The sequence below is a fragment of the Cyprinus carpio genome, chromosome A20 (assembly GCF_018340385.1).
Source record: "Cyprinus carpio isolate SPL01 chromosome A20, ASM1834038v1, whole genome shotgun sequence".
Taxonomy (NCBI): Eukaryota; Metazoa; Chordata; class Actinopteri; order Cypriniformes; family Cyprinidae; genus Cyprinus; species Cyprinus carpio.
Window position 1 is genome coordinate 26,831,300 of NC_056591.1, and position 14,063 is coordinate 26,845,362.

The 14,063-nt window shown below is 32.5% G+C and overlaps 1 protein-coding gene across 2 annotated transcripts in view; it reads left to right on the forward strand.

Annotated features, from left to right (window-relative positions):
- LOC109068253 (protein eva-1 homolog A-like) overlaps positions 1–14,063 on the forward strand; it is a 38,321-nt gene that overhangs the window by 19,474 nt on the left and 4,784 nt on the right. The window contains exon 5 of one of the 2 annotated variants that reach the window (XM_042778268.1): positions 2,116–2,259. In XM_042778268.1, the coding sequence (XP_042634202.1) occupies positions 2,116–2,259 (144 nt within the window). Of the gene's footprint in view, positions 1–2,115; positions 2,260–7,836; positions 8,539–14,063 lie in introns of those variants that run through there. The other variant, XM_042778269.1, reaches the window with a different exon arrangement.

Here is a 14,063-nt window from a genome sequence, read left to right on the forward strand (position 1 = left end):
ATATATATATATTATGTATATATATTAACATATAATAAAATGTTTTTTAATAGTTTCATCTTTAGTTTTAGTTAATAATAACAAAACTAACTGATATTGTAATTAATATTTTCCACTCTGATTTATATTACACACACACTGAACTGGAAAGCATTCTCGATCTTGCCAGCTCTAATCTGATTGTCCAACTTTGTGCAATTTCCTAAAATAAAAGCATGATTAGTCCAATGGGAAATGAAGTTGTGTGAACAAGACACAGTGAATGCTTTTAAAGAACAAATAACCTGCAGATTGTCAGGCTGGCGGCAACAAATCTCTCAAATTCAGAAGAAAAGAAGCACTGAAATAGCAACATATTAAAGATAAAATATGGTTAGTCTTTGAAGTACTTTCACTAAATGATATAATTATAGGGCATTTTGAAAGTCAAGTATGTTTTAAAAGAACACGCTGTGTGCTTATGTGATCATTTTGCCGTCTGCCTTTTTGACCGGCGGCTGTAGTTTCATCTTCACCTGCAGATCCATAAAATCAAGTGTTAGAGACACAATGACGGGCGGACGACAAGCTCAAACATGTACACACACACACACACACACACGTCTCATCTCGTATCATCTGTCTGCAGAAAGCTGCATGCTTGTGTATTCACTCTGTTTGATGTGCATCTGTGTGGCTTCATTGTTCTCTGTGTGTGAAAGTAAAACACGCTCGGATAGTTTGAACCTTGTAGGAGAACATTATTTAAGCAGAGCTGTGAAGGTACCACTTGTTCATACCTCATTACTAAAGCTAAAAACTAAAACAACTAAAACAAACTTTAACTGAAATAGTTAAAATGTAAAATGTATTTTATTTCAGCTAGTTTCCAAGTTTAGTTTAAGGTGATGTACTAAAATAACTAAAACTGAAATAAAAATTTTAAATTATATACACATTTACAAAAAAACAAATAAAAAATTAAAATTAAATTGGAAAATAGAAAAAATAATTAATAAAACTATAATAATGTATTCAATGATACTTTTTATTAAAAAATGTATGTGATTTGTCGTATTTATTAGTTTTTTAATAATTTCTAAATAGTTCTAATTTGTTCATTTCAGTTTATTTTTTCACTCTTTCTGTTATTTTTCTGTTATTTTTAGTTTATTTCAGGTTTATTTTTAGTTTTATTTCAGCTAGTAATTTTATTCACTTGTAATTTTTTTTATGTTTAAGTTTTTCATTTAATATAGAATTTAATTTTATCCCAGCTTTATTCAATGGATGATTTGAATGATTTTGCTTAGTTTTAGTTTTTGTTAATGATAACAACATGGTTTAATGTGATGTACTAAAATAAATAAAATTAAAACGGAAATAAAAATTAAAAACAATATAGACTAATTTTATTAAAACTAATAAAATGACAAAAACAACAAAATTACTTTTAGAAAAATTATAATGAAATTGGAAAATAAAAACGAACTAATTCAAACTATTAATAAAAACTGTGTGTGTGTGTGTGTGTGTGTGTATAGTATCTAGATCTATATATATGTCATATATATTATTAGTGTATATAGTATATGTATATGTATTATATATATATATATTATATGTCTATATATAATATATTGTTAATATAATTATATATATTAGCAATTTTATGTGCTTTTGTAATTTTTTTTATTCATCGCAGCTTGTAATTTTTTTTATTCAATTCATCGCAACAAAAGAGCCCCTTAGAATCAGTGATGCTGTCTACACTGGATGCAGCGCGCTACGACACAACACGACAAATCCCCAACAGTAAACTGATGCCTTGTTCTGTTTATAGTGTACTGACACAAAGTACACATGGTTTGTAATAGACGCTTTGCCGTGTCCAGTGTAAACAGCCTTTAGCTGTTGTGGTGCAACATGAAAATAACTAGTGTAAAATAACTGGTAAAATTGTGTCAGGAAGTGACAAATGCTCCAGTTTGGAACAATCAGTCATGTCAGTCGTTATAATTAGCTTTATTTATAAACAGTAAAAGTCTGTGGTTTGTGTGTGTGTGTGTGTGTGTGTGTGTGTGTGTGTGTGTGTGTGTGTGCTGAGCTCTCACCTGACGTGTCATATGATTCCAGACTGCTCGTCAGATGTGGCTCTGCAGGTGATGACATCACGTTGCCAGGGGAAACGCTCCTGTGTGGTCCGCGCCTCGACACAAGAGTTTGGCGACCCCTGTTACCACGGCACCCACAAATACCTCAGCGTCATCCACACCTGCGGTGAGTTACACACCTCCACACATCGCCTGGGTTACAGCACTCGTCCTTACACCTTCATTCCCTTTATTAACTACACTACACTGAGAAACGGCTCACTCTGTGTTTTGGGTTGTTTTTTGCTGCAAACTATGTCTGAGCAGTCATAATTAAAAGTAAAATATAAAGTTGTTATTATAAAATGATGGAGATAGTATTGATTTGTTTAACTGGTTTGGCATTAGAACAAAATATTTGAAATTAATAAAATTTACAAAAAATATATAAAAATACATTTTTTATAAATTACAAAATCGTAAATATAGTATATATTATAATAAAGTTTATTGTGTGTTGCTTTTAATGATTTTATGAATAGAAGTATTGTTTGCTCATGTTATTCATTTATAGATAAAAACATAAATAATGTTATTTATTTTTTGTTTAAATATTATTTTTTAATTTATATTAAAAATATTTAAAATTGTAATTTAATAAAGCTTTTCATGTGTTGCTTCTAATTTATTATTTTATGACTAAAACAACAGAAATACACTGAAAGTATTGTTTATTAATAACTAAACTGTTAATAAATAAATCTGATAATATATTTAAAACAAATCTAAATATTAATTAAAATTAAAATGTTAAAGTTTTTTATTTCTTTATTTTCAAAAATATAAAAAAAGAAGAAAGCTTTTTTGTTGCTGATTTATTTTATAACAGAACACACAATGTATTGTTTACTCATATCTTTAAATAAATACATTTAATTATTTTAAAAGTAGATCAAAACATATTTAAAATGTATAAAATTATAAAGCTTTTTTATTGTTTTTTTTTTTAATTATTTATTTATTGGCTAAAATAACAAAACACTGAAAGTATTGTTTACTCTTATGCTAATTATTAATAAATAAATGAATTAATTTATATTATAAAATAAATAGAATTAATAGTTTACATTTATTGGTATTGACATTTTCAATGATTTAGTGTCATATTGTCTTTAATAATCAGAAAGAATCAGAAAGAGATCATTGGCCTGTTTTCTGTCAAATTTCTCTCATATTACAAATATCTGACAGCCTTTAATGTTTGTTGTAATCTGCCCTTGTGTTACATTTTTATTACATAAAATATTTGAAGGAATAAGAGTAAAATGTTGGATTAAAATGTAACAGTTTTCTTAGAATCACTCAAAATACAAATGATTCTTAACTGACCTGTTCTGTGTAACCTGATTATGATTTTATATAATTACTGTAAAGCACATGAATAAGTCTACAGAGCTGCAATTAGAGACATCGTTCAAACACTAGAGGGCAGCGATCACTCATTCTGAACCTTTACAGCTGGACTATTCATGATTTCTCTTGTGTGTGTGTGTGTTAGGTATTAGTATGCATGTACAGAAACCAGCTAAAAACTCAATATTAACTCTAGTTTATAACTTCGAGTTAGAGATTTGATCAGATCACTTACCCTCACTATTGAGTGATCTATAATAACATTTTTAGTTAGATGTTTTATCCTCACTATTTTTTTTAATTTCGAGTTAGGTGGGGGGTGGCCAGGGGTGGCCATGCCACACCTGTTAATAAACTCTGGCCAACCCTGTGTTGGCCACCCCTAGGATGATTTGCAGTTCTATTAAATTTAGATCTATTTTAAATCTTTAGTTTAGATCTATTATAATGTATATATCATTTAATATAGTTTACTATCACACGAAGAACCTGGACGTTTTTTCTTCCGAATACTGCTCAATATGACATTGATTTCATACAACAGTTTTCAATAACAGTTCCTAACATTTTGTTTTAGACAACAGTATTCACTCTTTTTGCGCCTCTATTTCCTTCATTCACAAACACATCCACTGTTTTTGCGTCTCTGCAACATGATAGTGTTTTGTTCCTGCAATGAATCAACCGATTTAAATATTCGGTTCAATCGCAATGACTCACTTAGTAACATGACCTCGCTGCCACCTACTGGCTGTTTTAATTTCACAGGTATCCATGTTCATTTTTAAATTTCAATTCAAACATCAGTTTTCAATGTTTTATGTTTTAAAATATCAAACATTATTTATTAATTTGTAACTCCAGGTTAAAGTATTTCATGTCCCTCAGAGCTCCATTAAACAGTGTGTAAAAACATCTAAATGGCACTTCAGATGCAGTTTCTGTTTTCTCTGCATTGCAAAGATCAATATGTTGATACTGATTTGCATCTGCTTTGCTTGTTAACAGCCCAAATGCAAGTGTCTGACTTAAAGATTGTGCACACTTTTAGAAAAAAATGGCGTAAAGGTTAAAAAAAAAAAGCCTCAGCTGTCAGCACACTTAGAAATAAGATATCAGCACAATAACACACACAGCAAAATATTGTCTAATTTTCGTTATCGATAAATCCAGAAATCACACAGAGATATCATTTTTTTGTCAATATTGCAAACCCTTTATTTATTTATTTATTTTTTGATGTGCCACCCCAAGATTTACTGTGGCCTCATCTGGCCACCCCTATTAAAATTTTCTGGGGGCACCACTGGTTGTGTGTTGATCATTCTGCAGGTTTTTTTTGATCTGGTTCCTGTCAGTCCAAAACCCACATCCAGACCAGACATCAGAACAGTTTATCTGTCTGTTCAAATACATGTCACAGACTATAAAGTCTAGTGTTTCTGTCTTATTGCAATCAGAGTTATCGTGTTTAGGATGTGGTTTGGTTGTGAAAACAGACAGAAGAGAGTGTGTTTGTTTAAGAGCGGCTATCAGCTGGGACGGTCTCTGCTGGTCTGCTGGGATTTCAGATGTAAAACCAAACTCATATGTTCATGTGTGAGTCATTGTGATGATTTAATCATGTTGATCAAACATATAATCCTGGAATCTAGTTTTTCGACGGTTAGAATGTTACAGTTAGATAAAAACAAGTTTCTCAGCTTTCTGTGTGTCTGAGTTTGCGTGTGTTTATGCTTCAAATCAGATGAATGTAGGTTTTTTTGTAGGTTTTCAAGGTGAATGAATGTCAGTTAGGCCCGACCGAAACTTTCCTTGTACTCAGACTAACTATTTCCTCTCCCAGAAATCTGATAAAACACCAAGCCTCCCTTGAGGAGTCAAAGCTTTAAAAATTTATTTATAAAATATTTATTTAGAATAATTAATATATGAATAAACCATTTTTAGTGTATTTCTGTTATTTTAGCCATTAAATAAATAATAAAAACACAAGGCTTTATTATATTATAAATTTTAATTATTTCAAAATTAATATTTTCTATAAATTATTATATCATAAATATTTATTTATTTGTTTATTTGTTTCATATATTAAAATTGTTTGTTGTATGTATTTACTTATAAATTAATAAATAATATCTATATCTATATATAGCATATATATATATATATATATATATATATATATATATATATATATTATATATCAATAATATAAGTTAAAATAAATATACTATTATGCACTATTATGAACTATATTATATAATATATGATAAATATACTATATTATCTAAATACTATCTTATAAAATACTATTTTTATTTCTTATTTGTTAAGTTATTAAAGTGTACTTATTAAATATACTATTAAGTTTATGATTTTTATATTATATTGGAAAACAGAGAAATGTGGTGATTGTGATGAAATGTGATGCATTACAGGTTATGAGGTTCATATTCGTGGTTTGATCTTTGTGACTGTGAGTAATGTCTTCAAAACCACTGACAGCATTCAGCTCAGGAGAAATGGACAAAAACAAGTCGGATCATGTGACCCGAGAGAGCGAGCGGAGGTGTTTTGGTCTATTGTGGCATACCATTGCCCTTAAAAGGCAGTGAATTTGATTGGCTGTATGATCCAAACACACGGTGCCAGCACTGTTTGCACATGCTCAGAGCAGTTCCATAATTTCTGTGTTTGATAGTTTGAAAGTTACAAGACACTTGGAGGAGCTGAAGAGAAAGTGCTGCAGTGTTTAATAGAGAGCACAGCATGCTGGGATACCGGCAGTGTGAGGGCGGCATGTTCACACATCTGAAGTACAGCTCGGTCAGTGGGTCAGTTGGGATGTGGCTGAGGTCAGAGGTCAACTACATAGCTGCGGATCGGATCAGCCAATAGGAGACCAGAAAACTTTAGTCCAGTACTGATTGGCTCTCATGTGAAGGTTTTTGGCCTCCTGATTATTTTTCTTGGGTCTGAAAGTCGTGGCCTAGTGGTTAGAGAGTTTAACTCCTAACCCTAAGGTTGTGGGTTTGAGTCTCGGGCCGGTAATACCACGACTGAGGTTGTGGCCTCGAGTCAAGGGCCCCAAACCCCCAGCTGCTCCCCGACGGCAACGGCACCGAATGGCTGCCCACTGCTCCGGGTGTGTGTTCATGGTGTGTGTGTGTTTACTGCTGTGTGTGTGCACTTTGGATGGGTTAAATGCAGAGCACCAATTCTGAGTATGGGTCACCAAACTTGGCTGTATGTCACTTCACTTTTTTTCACTTTTTTTTTTTTAAATGTTTTAAAACCGGTCATGAAGAATGTGCAATGAAGAAAGTTAAGATGATTAATTAGGTAGGTTTTTTTTGTATGTATGGTATTTCTTTCATTAATTGGATTCAAAAGCATCTCAAAAGTGGTCCATACTGTATGAGTCATATAAGTCTTCAGAAGTTATGCAATGTTTTCTTCTGATGAACAAACTGAAATTTAAGTTGTTTTTCACACGTTCTTCCCCTCCAGTGAGCAAACTGAAATTTAAGTTGTTTTTCACACGTTCTTCCCCTCCAGTGAGCTGCTGATCATTCAGTGAGATGAATTCATCAAACAAATGTTTTATATTTGTGTAATTTTAGTATTATTTACATACTATTACAGTATTTAATATCTTTTATTTTTATATTTTCAGTTTTCATTTTAATTTAAGTTTTTTTATTTATTTAGCTTTAATTAGTTAGGTGCCAAGGCAACATTTTTAATCTTCATTTACTTTTTGTAAGTTTTTCATTTAATATTCATAGTGCTATTTTAGCATTATTTATATAATAGGCCTAGTTTTTAATATTTTGTATGTAATATAGTATTTAATATTTTGAATGAGCTTTTTTTATATATTTTATTTTTATATTTTAAATTTTGTAATTTTTACATATAATATTCACAGTGTCATTTTAGTATTATTTCTATACTATTATAGTATTTAATATTTTGAATCAGCTTTTGATATTTTCAGTTTTCATTTTAATTTTCAGGATTTTTTTTTTGTGCTTTTGCCATTTTTATTACTTTTTTATATTTCTGTTTAGCTTTAGTTCCAATTTCCTGTTTTTTTATCTAATATTTTTCTTTTATTTCATTTCAGCTTCTTTTAGATTTAGTTTTAGTTAACAATTACAGTGCTGTTCTCTCATGAAGTCTTTAAAATGAGCTAGACCAGATTTTCAAAAAACTACATTTTGGTATGTTTCTCATACAAAATTATCATATGATTTCAAAAGACTTATATATATTGCAAAATATATTGCACAAATCATATTGACCACTTTCACACTGGTTTTATAGTCCTTTTTAAACTGTGGAAGCTTCAGTCACCATTTATTGTAACTGCATTAAAAAGAGCAACCAGCACAATTCTTCAAACTTTCTCATTTTGTGTTAAAAGGATGAAAAGAAAGTCATACAGGTTTGGAATGACATACAGTAAGGGTGAGTAAATGACGGCAGACTTTTCATTTTTAGGTGAACTGTCCCTTTAATCTTAAATTGGCTGTGTTTTTCCTTTTTGGATTAAAGTCAAAGAAACATCAGAGTGAGCGAGAGATCAAAGATCCAAAGCCACAATCTCCACTGAATGAAGCTTTAATGTCATTTCCTGTTGCTTTTTGTCTGGCTTTGTCTCACACACACCGACTTAAAGCAACACGCCCCCTCCAGCGTAACTCCAGCCCCTCTCGACCGTCTGTGTGTGTGTGTGTGTGTGTGTGTGTGTGTGTGTGTGTGTGTCCATGTTCACGGAGGTGCTCAGTGCTGCTCTCTCGCCGGAGAGAAAGCCGTGAATCAGGAGACACGAGCTGAAGGAAGAAAGGCAGGAGGTCACATGAGACACTTGAGGAGTTCGGCCGTGTGTTTGGAGTTGGAGGAGCGTCGTGGAGTTTTGTTTCACGGCTCGAGCGTCTGTGTGTGGCTGTGAACACACGTGAGCACAGGTAGACCTGACGGAGGACAGACAGAAAGAGAAAAAGGAAAAATAGCGTGAGGAACAGATTTCCATCATGTGTTTGTAAGTGTGCTTCTGATTCTTATACAATCTGAGGGGTTTACCTTTGTAATGTGACAGTTTGAGAGGGTTTGAGTGTTTGTGTGTGAGCAAATAATTTAATTAGATGTGTTCACTAAAGCATCACCAGTACAGAAGCTGGTGATTTGAACAAACCTTATATAATGAGCCACTGTATTTTGGTGCCTAAAACTGGTCTTTCTATAGACATGAATGATGATCGCGGACTCTTTCATGTTAAACAACTACCTAGCAACCACCCAGAACATCCTAGCAACCGCATAGCAACATGTTCCAGCTTTATAGCCATGACACACGCACATGTTTACTTGGCTTTGGTAATGTTAATTTTGTTTAGTATTTATTTGTTTTTTTATTGTTTTAAAATAAGCTAATTAATTACTTGGCTTTATTAATCATTAAGTTTTATTTATTTTTATGTATTTTTTTGTTGTTTTTTATTGAGCATTATTTTATAATGTATTTTATCTATACATATATTTATCAAATATAGAGAATTTTATAGAAATATATGTATTCTAGTTGAAATAATTGAAGACATTCTATTAATCAAAGAAACCTAAAAAAAAAAAAAAAATGTTTCCACAAAAATATGAAGCAGCACAACTGTTTTCAACATTGATAATAATATATGATAATAAATGTTTCCTGATCAGCAAATCAGCATATTATAATGATTTCTGAAGGATCAAGTGACACTGAAAACTGGAGTAATTATGCTGAAAATTCAGTTTTGATCACAGGAAAAAATTACATTTTAAAATATATTCAAAAAGAAAACAATTCATTTAAATTGTAATAAATATACTATTTTTTACTGATGCAGCCTTGGTGAACATTAAAAACACGTATGAAACTTAAATCCATCTGCTTATACTGACTGTGTTTGTCTATGATTGTGTAGATTTGTATTATGATCATCTATAACAGTTGTTCTCAGTTTCTCTCTGTGCCTCAGAGCTTTAAATGGCCCCCAAATCCATTAATATCCACAGCATGTGTGTGTGTATTTGTGTGTACAGTATGTGTTCATGAGACTCTCAGCACTGTTTAGAGATCACAGAGAGAATATTTGCAGCATATGTGGATTTATTGGCCAGACTCGTGCCTGTTAACACTAATTTGTCGGGACAGAGTGAGAGTTTGGCACTGGTTTTCACCAAACACAGCGACTGAATTCGCAGCTTTATTTTTAATCATGTGAGATGCGAGCGCAGCGGGTGTGCGCTTATTAAAACTGCTCACTGTAAACAGATGCTTTGAGTTTGTGTTTCCCTCACAGATATGAACCGTGTCTGTGTTATGAGATTAATCCGCTTTTATAACCTTCAGCTCACACGTGTTTCATTTCTATTTAATTTTACTAGGGCCTGTGTTGCAGTCAGTACACCCAAACTAAGGCTTTTATGATCCGTTGATAATGTGTGTGTGTGTTTTTTTCTGAAGATTTACTACAGGAATAAACTAGTCCTCTTATTATATATTCATAAACCAGACCGAACCAGTTTAGACTTGTTCGAGAGGTGGGTTATTTTTGAACCACTGAAGCAAGTTAAAATTGGCCCAACCAGACAATCAGTCATTCAGTCTGTGAAATAACTAGTATACTGGTTACTGTAAGTGAACCGGATGATATACAGATCAGGTTTAGTTTCTCTGCTCATATTTGGTAGAGTTTAAGGGTTTAATATCACTGATGTAACTAATCAAAATTTGAACTGAAGTATGCTGGTTAATGATCCTTTGCAACATTGACACTATTATTGAACTGAATTGAATCAATATTGAACTGAATTGATCTGAATCATGACACTATTGTCTTTTTTGGAGCTGCTTTATAACTAAATTTTATTTGTTTCAGAATTGATGTTTTTTACAACATTAACAAAGCTGCTTTGAAAAACTAATTCTGACTCCTTACTATTAGATATTCTGTATATGCGTTTTATTTGTAGACCGGAAGACACTGGTTCAAATCTTCTTGGAGGAGTTTCCTCTGAACTCTGCTGTTTTAACCTGGAACTGCTTTAACACAATCAAACTTTTGACTATTTTCCATTGCAGACTAATCTGGTCATGAATTATTTTATTTCAGTTAGTTGCCAAAGCAACATATCTAATCTGATTAATCACATATTTTTGTTTGTTGTAATGTTTAATAAAATTTTTTTTTTTTTTGAATTCTAAAATGCATTTAGTTTAAGCTGAAGTCCAATAATTAAAACTAAAACGAAAAAAAAAAAGACAAAAAAAAGGCAAAATTATTAAAACTTCACAATTTGAAAAGAAAATATAAAAATTAAAGCTAATTCAAAATATGAATAAAAACTGCAATAGCATATTAATTATACTAAGATGTAAAGCTTGCCAATCAACATGACACTCGCTGGTTTGGAGAGCTCTTGTGATGTTGTGTGTGTGTGTGTGTGTGTGTGTGTGTAGTATGCATCATTTGAGCCCATCTGAGGCTGAAATTATAAAAAGAAGCTGAGTAACGCAGGACTGAGGAGCTTTGAGTCGTTTGATTCTCTCAGACTTTCATCCAGAACTTTGTCTGATTTGCTGCAGTTAATGTGTGACTGTAGTTTCAGCGTATGTAGATCTGCTGTCCTGCCGTGAGTGAGTGTGTGTGTGTGTTTGGGACGAGCCCTTGTGTTTGAGTAAGTGTGGGTCTGTCCGCTGTGTCAGCATAAACACAGATTCAGCGCTGTGTGTGTGTGTGTGTGTGCGTGTGCATGCTTCAGGCTTTGAGTGTGCGTGTGCATGCTTCAGGCTTTGAGTTCAGTAACAATGCTGTAACGTGACTGAGTGTTTGTCCAGGTGGATCTATACAGAGAAAAGACTATCTCTCTCTCTCTCTCTTTTGTCTTCTCTTTCTCTCTCATGTTTTTTTGTATTATTTTCTCTGTATATGTGTGTGTGTGTTTCTGGGCACGTTTGGCCCTGTGCACTTTTAGAAAGTCCTTTAAAGGACACTTTTAGGACTAGTTTATTGAATTTGTCTGCTAACCATGTCCAGTAGTGTCTATATGTGCATCACAGGAAAATTCTGCCATTTTTCTCTTGATCCATCAAATGCAATTTCCACCACGTCTCAAATTATGTTGTGTTTGATAACATTTTGTGGTAGAAATGGCATTTAAACTCCTTTGTCTTGCTGATGCTAATTTTACAACTAACAGTTTATGAATCATGAGTATACACAATGAAATCATATTTTAACACATTTTTTGACAAAATTACAGCTTGAGTGGGACTACACACAAAAAAAGATAGAAATTATAATAAAATATAAATGATGTAAAATAAATAATTGTTATAAATCTAAATAATATGCCAATTGTTTATTAAATGATTATCTAATATAAATAATTATTGTAAAGTGTATTATGTGTGATATTTTCCTTGATTTTTCTTCTCAAAATCACATATTTTACATTTCATCTCAAGCTTCTTACTTAATTGAATGGTTTGTTTATTTTGCTCCCTGTTTAGATTTCCAAAGTTTTAAAAATGTAATATTTTTATGACTTTTCGCATTTTACATAGGATCTTGGACAAGAGTAAAATGTTTTTAAAGTTTTAGAAATCTAAACAACGAGCAAAATTATCAGTTTTATTTTAAATGAAAAGCATGAGATGAAATACAAAATATGTGATACTTTTATATATAAAAGACATGAAAATTCAATATACATAAAAGTCATGACAGATAGAAATGAGATGTGATTATTTTAAACATAATTGTCATGAAAAATAGCACAAATATATTTATAAAGGCCATATTTTCCAGAACAGTTTTAATCTAATGTCTATCTAATGTTATCCCTAAAAATGCCTGAAGAGATTTGAAGTGTGTTTACTTTGGGGATGAGATTGGTGCATGTCTTTGTTGACCACTTTGTCCACTTTGACTTCTGTGTCGCAACATATTTTATATATCTTTTTTACATCTTGATGTCCTTCACGTCTTTGTGTTGAATCCTCAGCAGCTTTTAGTTTGCTTGAATGGAGTCTATAGTTTGTGTTCATTTAGATGTGCTTGCATGCGCTCAAGCAGGGTTTTCCATCACTGTTTCATACGGAGTAGTGCACCAGTTCTGTGACAGGAATCAGGCTGGAATTCAGGCAATTCCCAGAATGCATTCCTGCCAGACGGCGTGTGGCTAAAGCTAATGTGGGTCAGTACAGTGAAACGTGAGTCTGAATGTGTCATGTTAATGCCTGATTATTTTAAAAGCTCATAAAACCTGCTGCGTTTTTTAACCCTTTCCAGTGGGGATTATTGGGAATGTGTTTTTCTTTAATGCTTTTTTGTTTTGTATTGTGTTTTTTGTTTTTTTTTGTGTATATATAGAGAGACATTTTTACTTTTGAGGAAACACTGACCACCGTCAATAATAGGTGATTTTCATCTTGAATTTTAATATTAGACTCTGTTTTTCCATTGCATCTGAGAGACTCACTCCTCCATGAACTTTTACTATTTGTGCTTTGTTTGCACACTGATATTGAATTTCACTTTCTGTGGTTTAGAAGAATGTGTGTTACAGTGTGTGTGTGTGGTTTGGCTGGTGTTCTGTTCATTGATGTCTTATATTAGAATCACACACACACAGAGACTGCTGTAGATATTAGTATGTCTTTATTTGAGCAGCAAGGACTCCAGCTGTCCCAGAATGCCACACTTCAGTGAATTAAGTGTGTCTGTTTCCTGCGCGGATCAGCATACGGCACATAATAGAGCTGTACTATGCCAGAGAAAACACACACACACACACACACACACACACACACGTTTTGAGGTCTGGAATGGTTTAGTTTGAATTTTTCCATGTTGATTCTTGTGCTGTTCTCGGTTCTCTTGAAACATAAAGCGGGTCATTTATGTGCAACTTTTGTGTCTGAATAGATTTGCAAAAATAGTGACTGTTTTCAGACAGGTCTTCTGATTGGTCCGCCTATCATGTACTGGAATGAAAAAAATTAATTCTGCGCGAACAACCTCTTAGAGATCTCAGTTAGGCATCAACTTTGCCTCACATGTGTCTAAAACTCATTAGAAAAACTAAAAATAGACAAATGAGTCAATACTTGACATAGAGCTATTAAAATGAATGCATAACTACATTTGATCTTGAGAGAATCTGATGAGAAATGAGATCTTGATCTGTAACAAATCTAAACACATTTTAATTTTTCTTTCTGAAACTCTTGACTCATATTTCAGTATTTGTGATTAATTTTCCTTTAAATGTATTAATCTCTCTTTTTTAAATTCTCTCAATTTTTGAGGATTTTGAAAAATGAAAATGAAAAAATTAAAAATGGATGGTTGACAAAAGAACACACACGCACACGTAAATATACATAAGCTCACATGTGACTCCAATTACCCCCAATCAGTGGGCTGTAATTGCTCCAGGGGCCTTACAATCACACACACACACACACACACACACACACAGAGTGATTGTGTCAGTCTTTAACTCCCTCAGAGTAGCGTT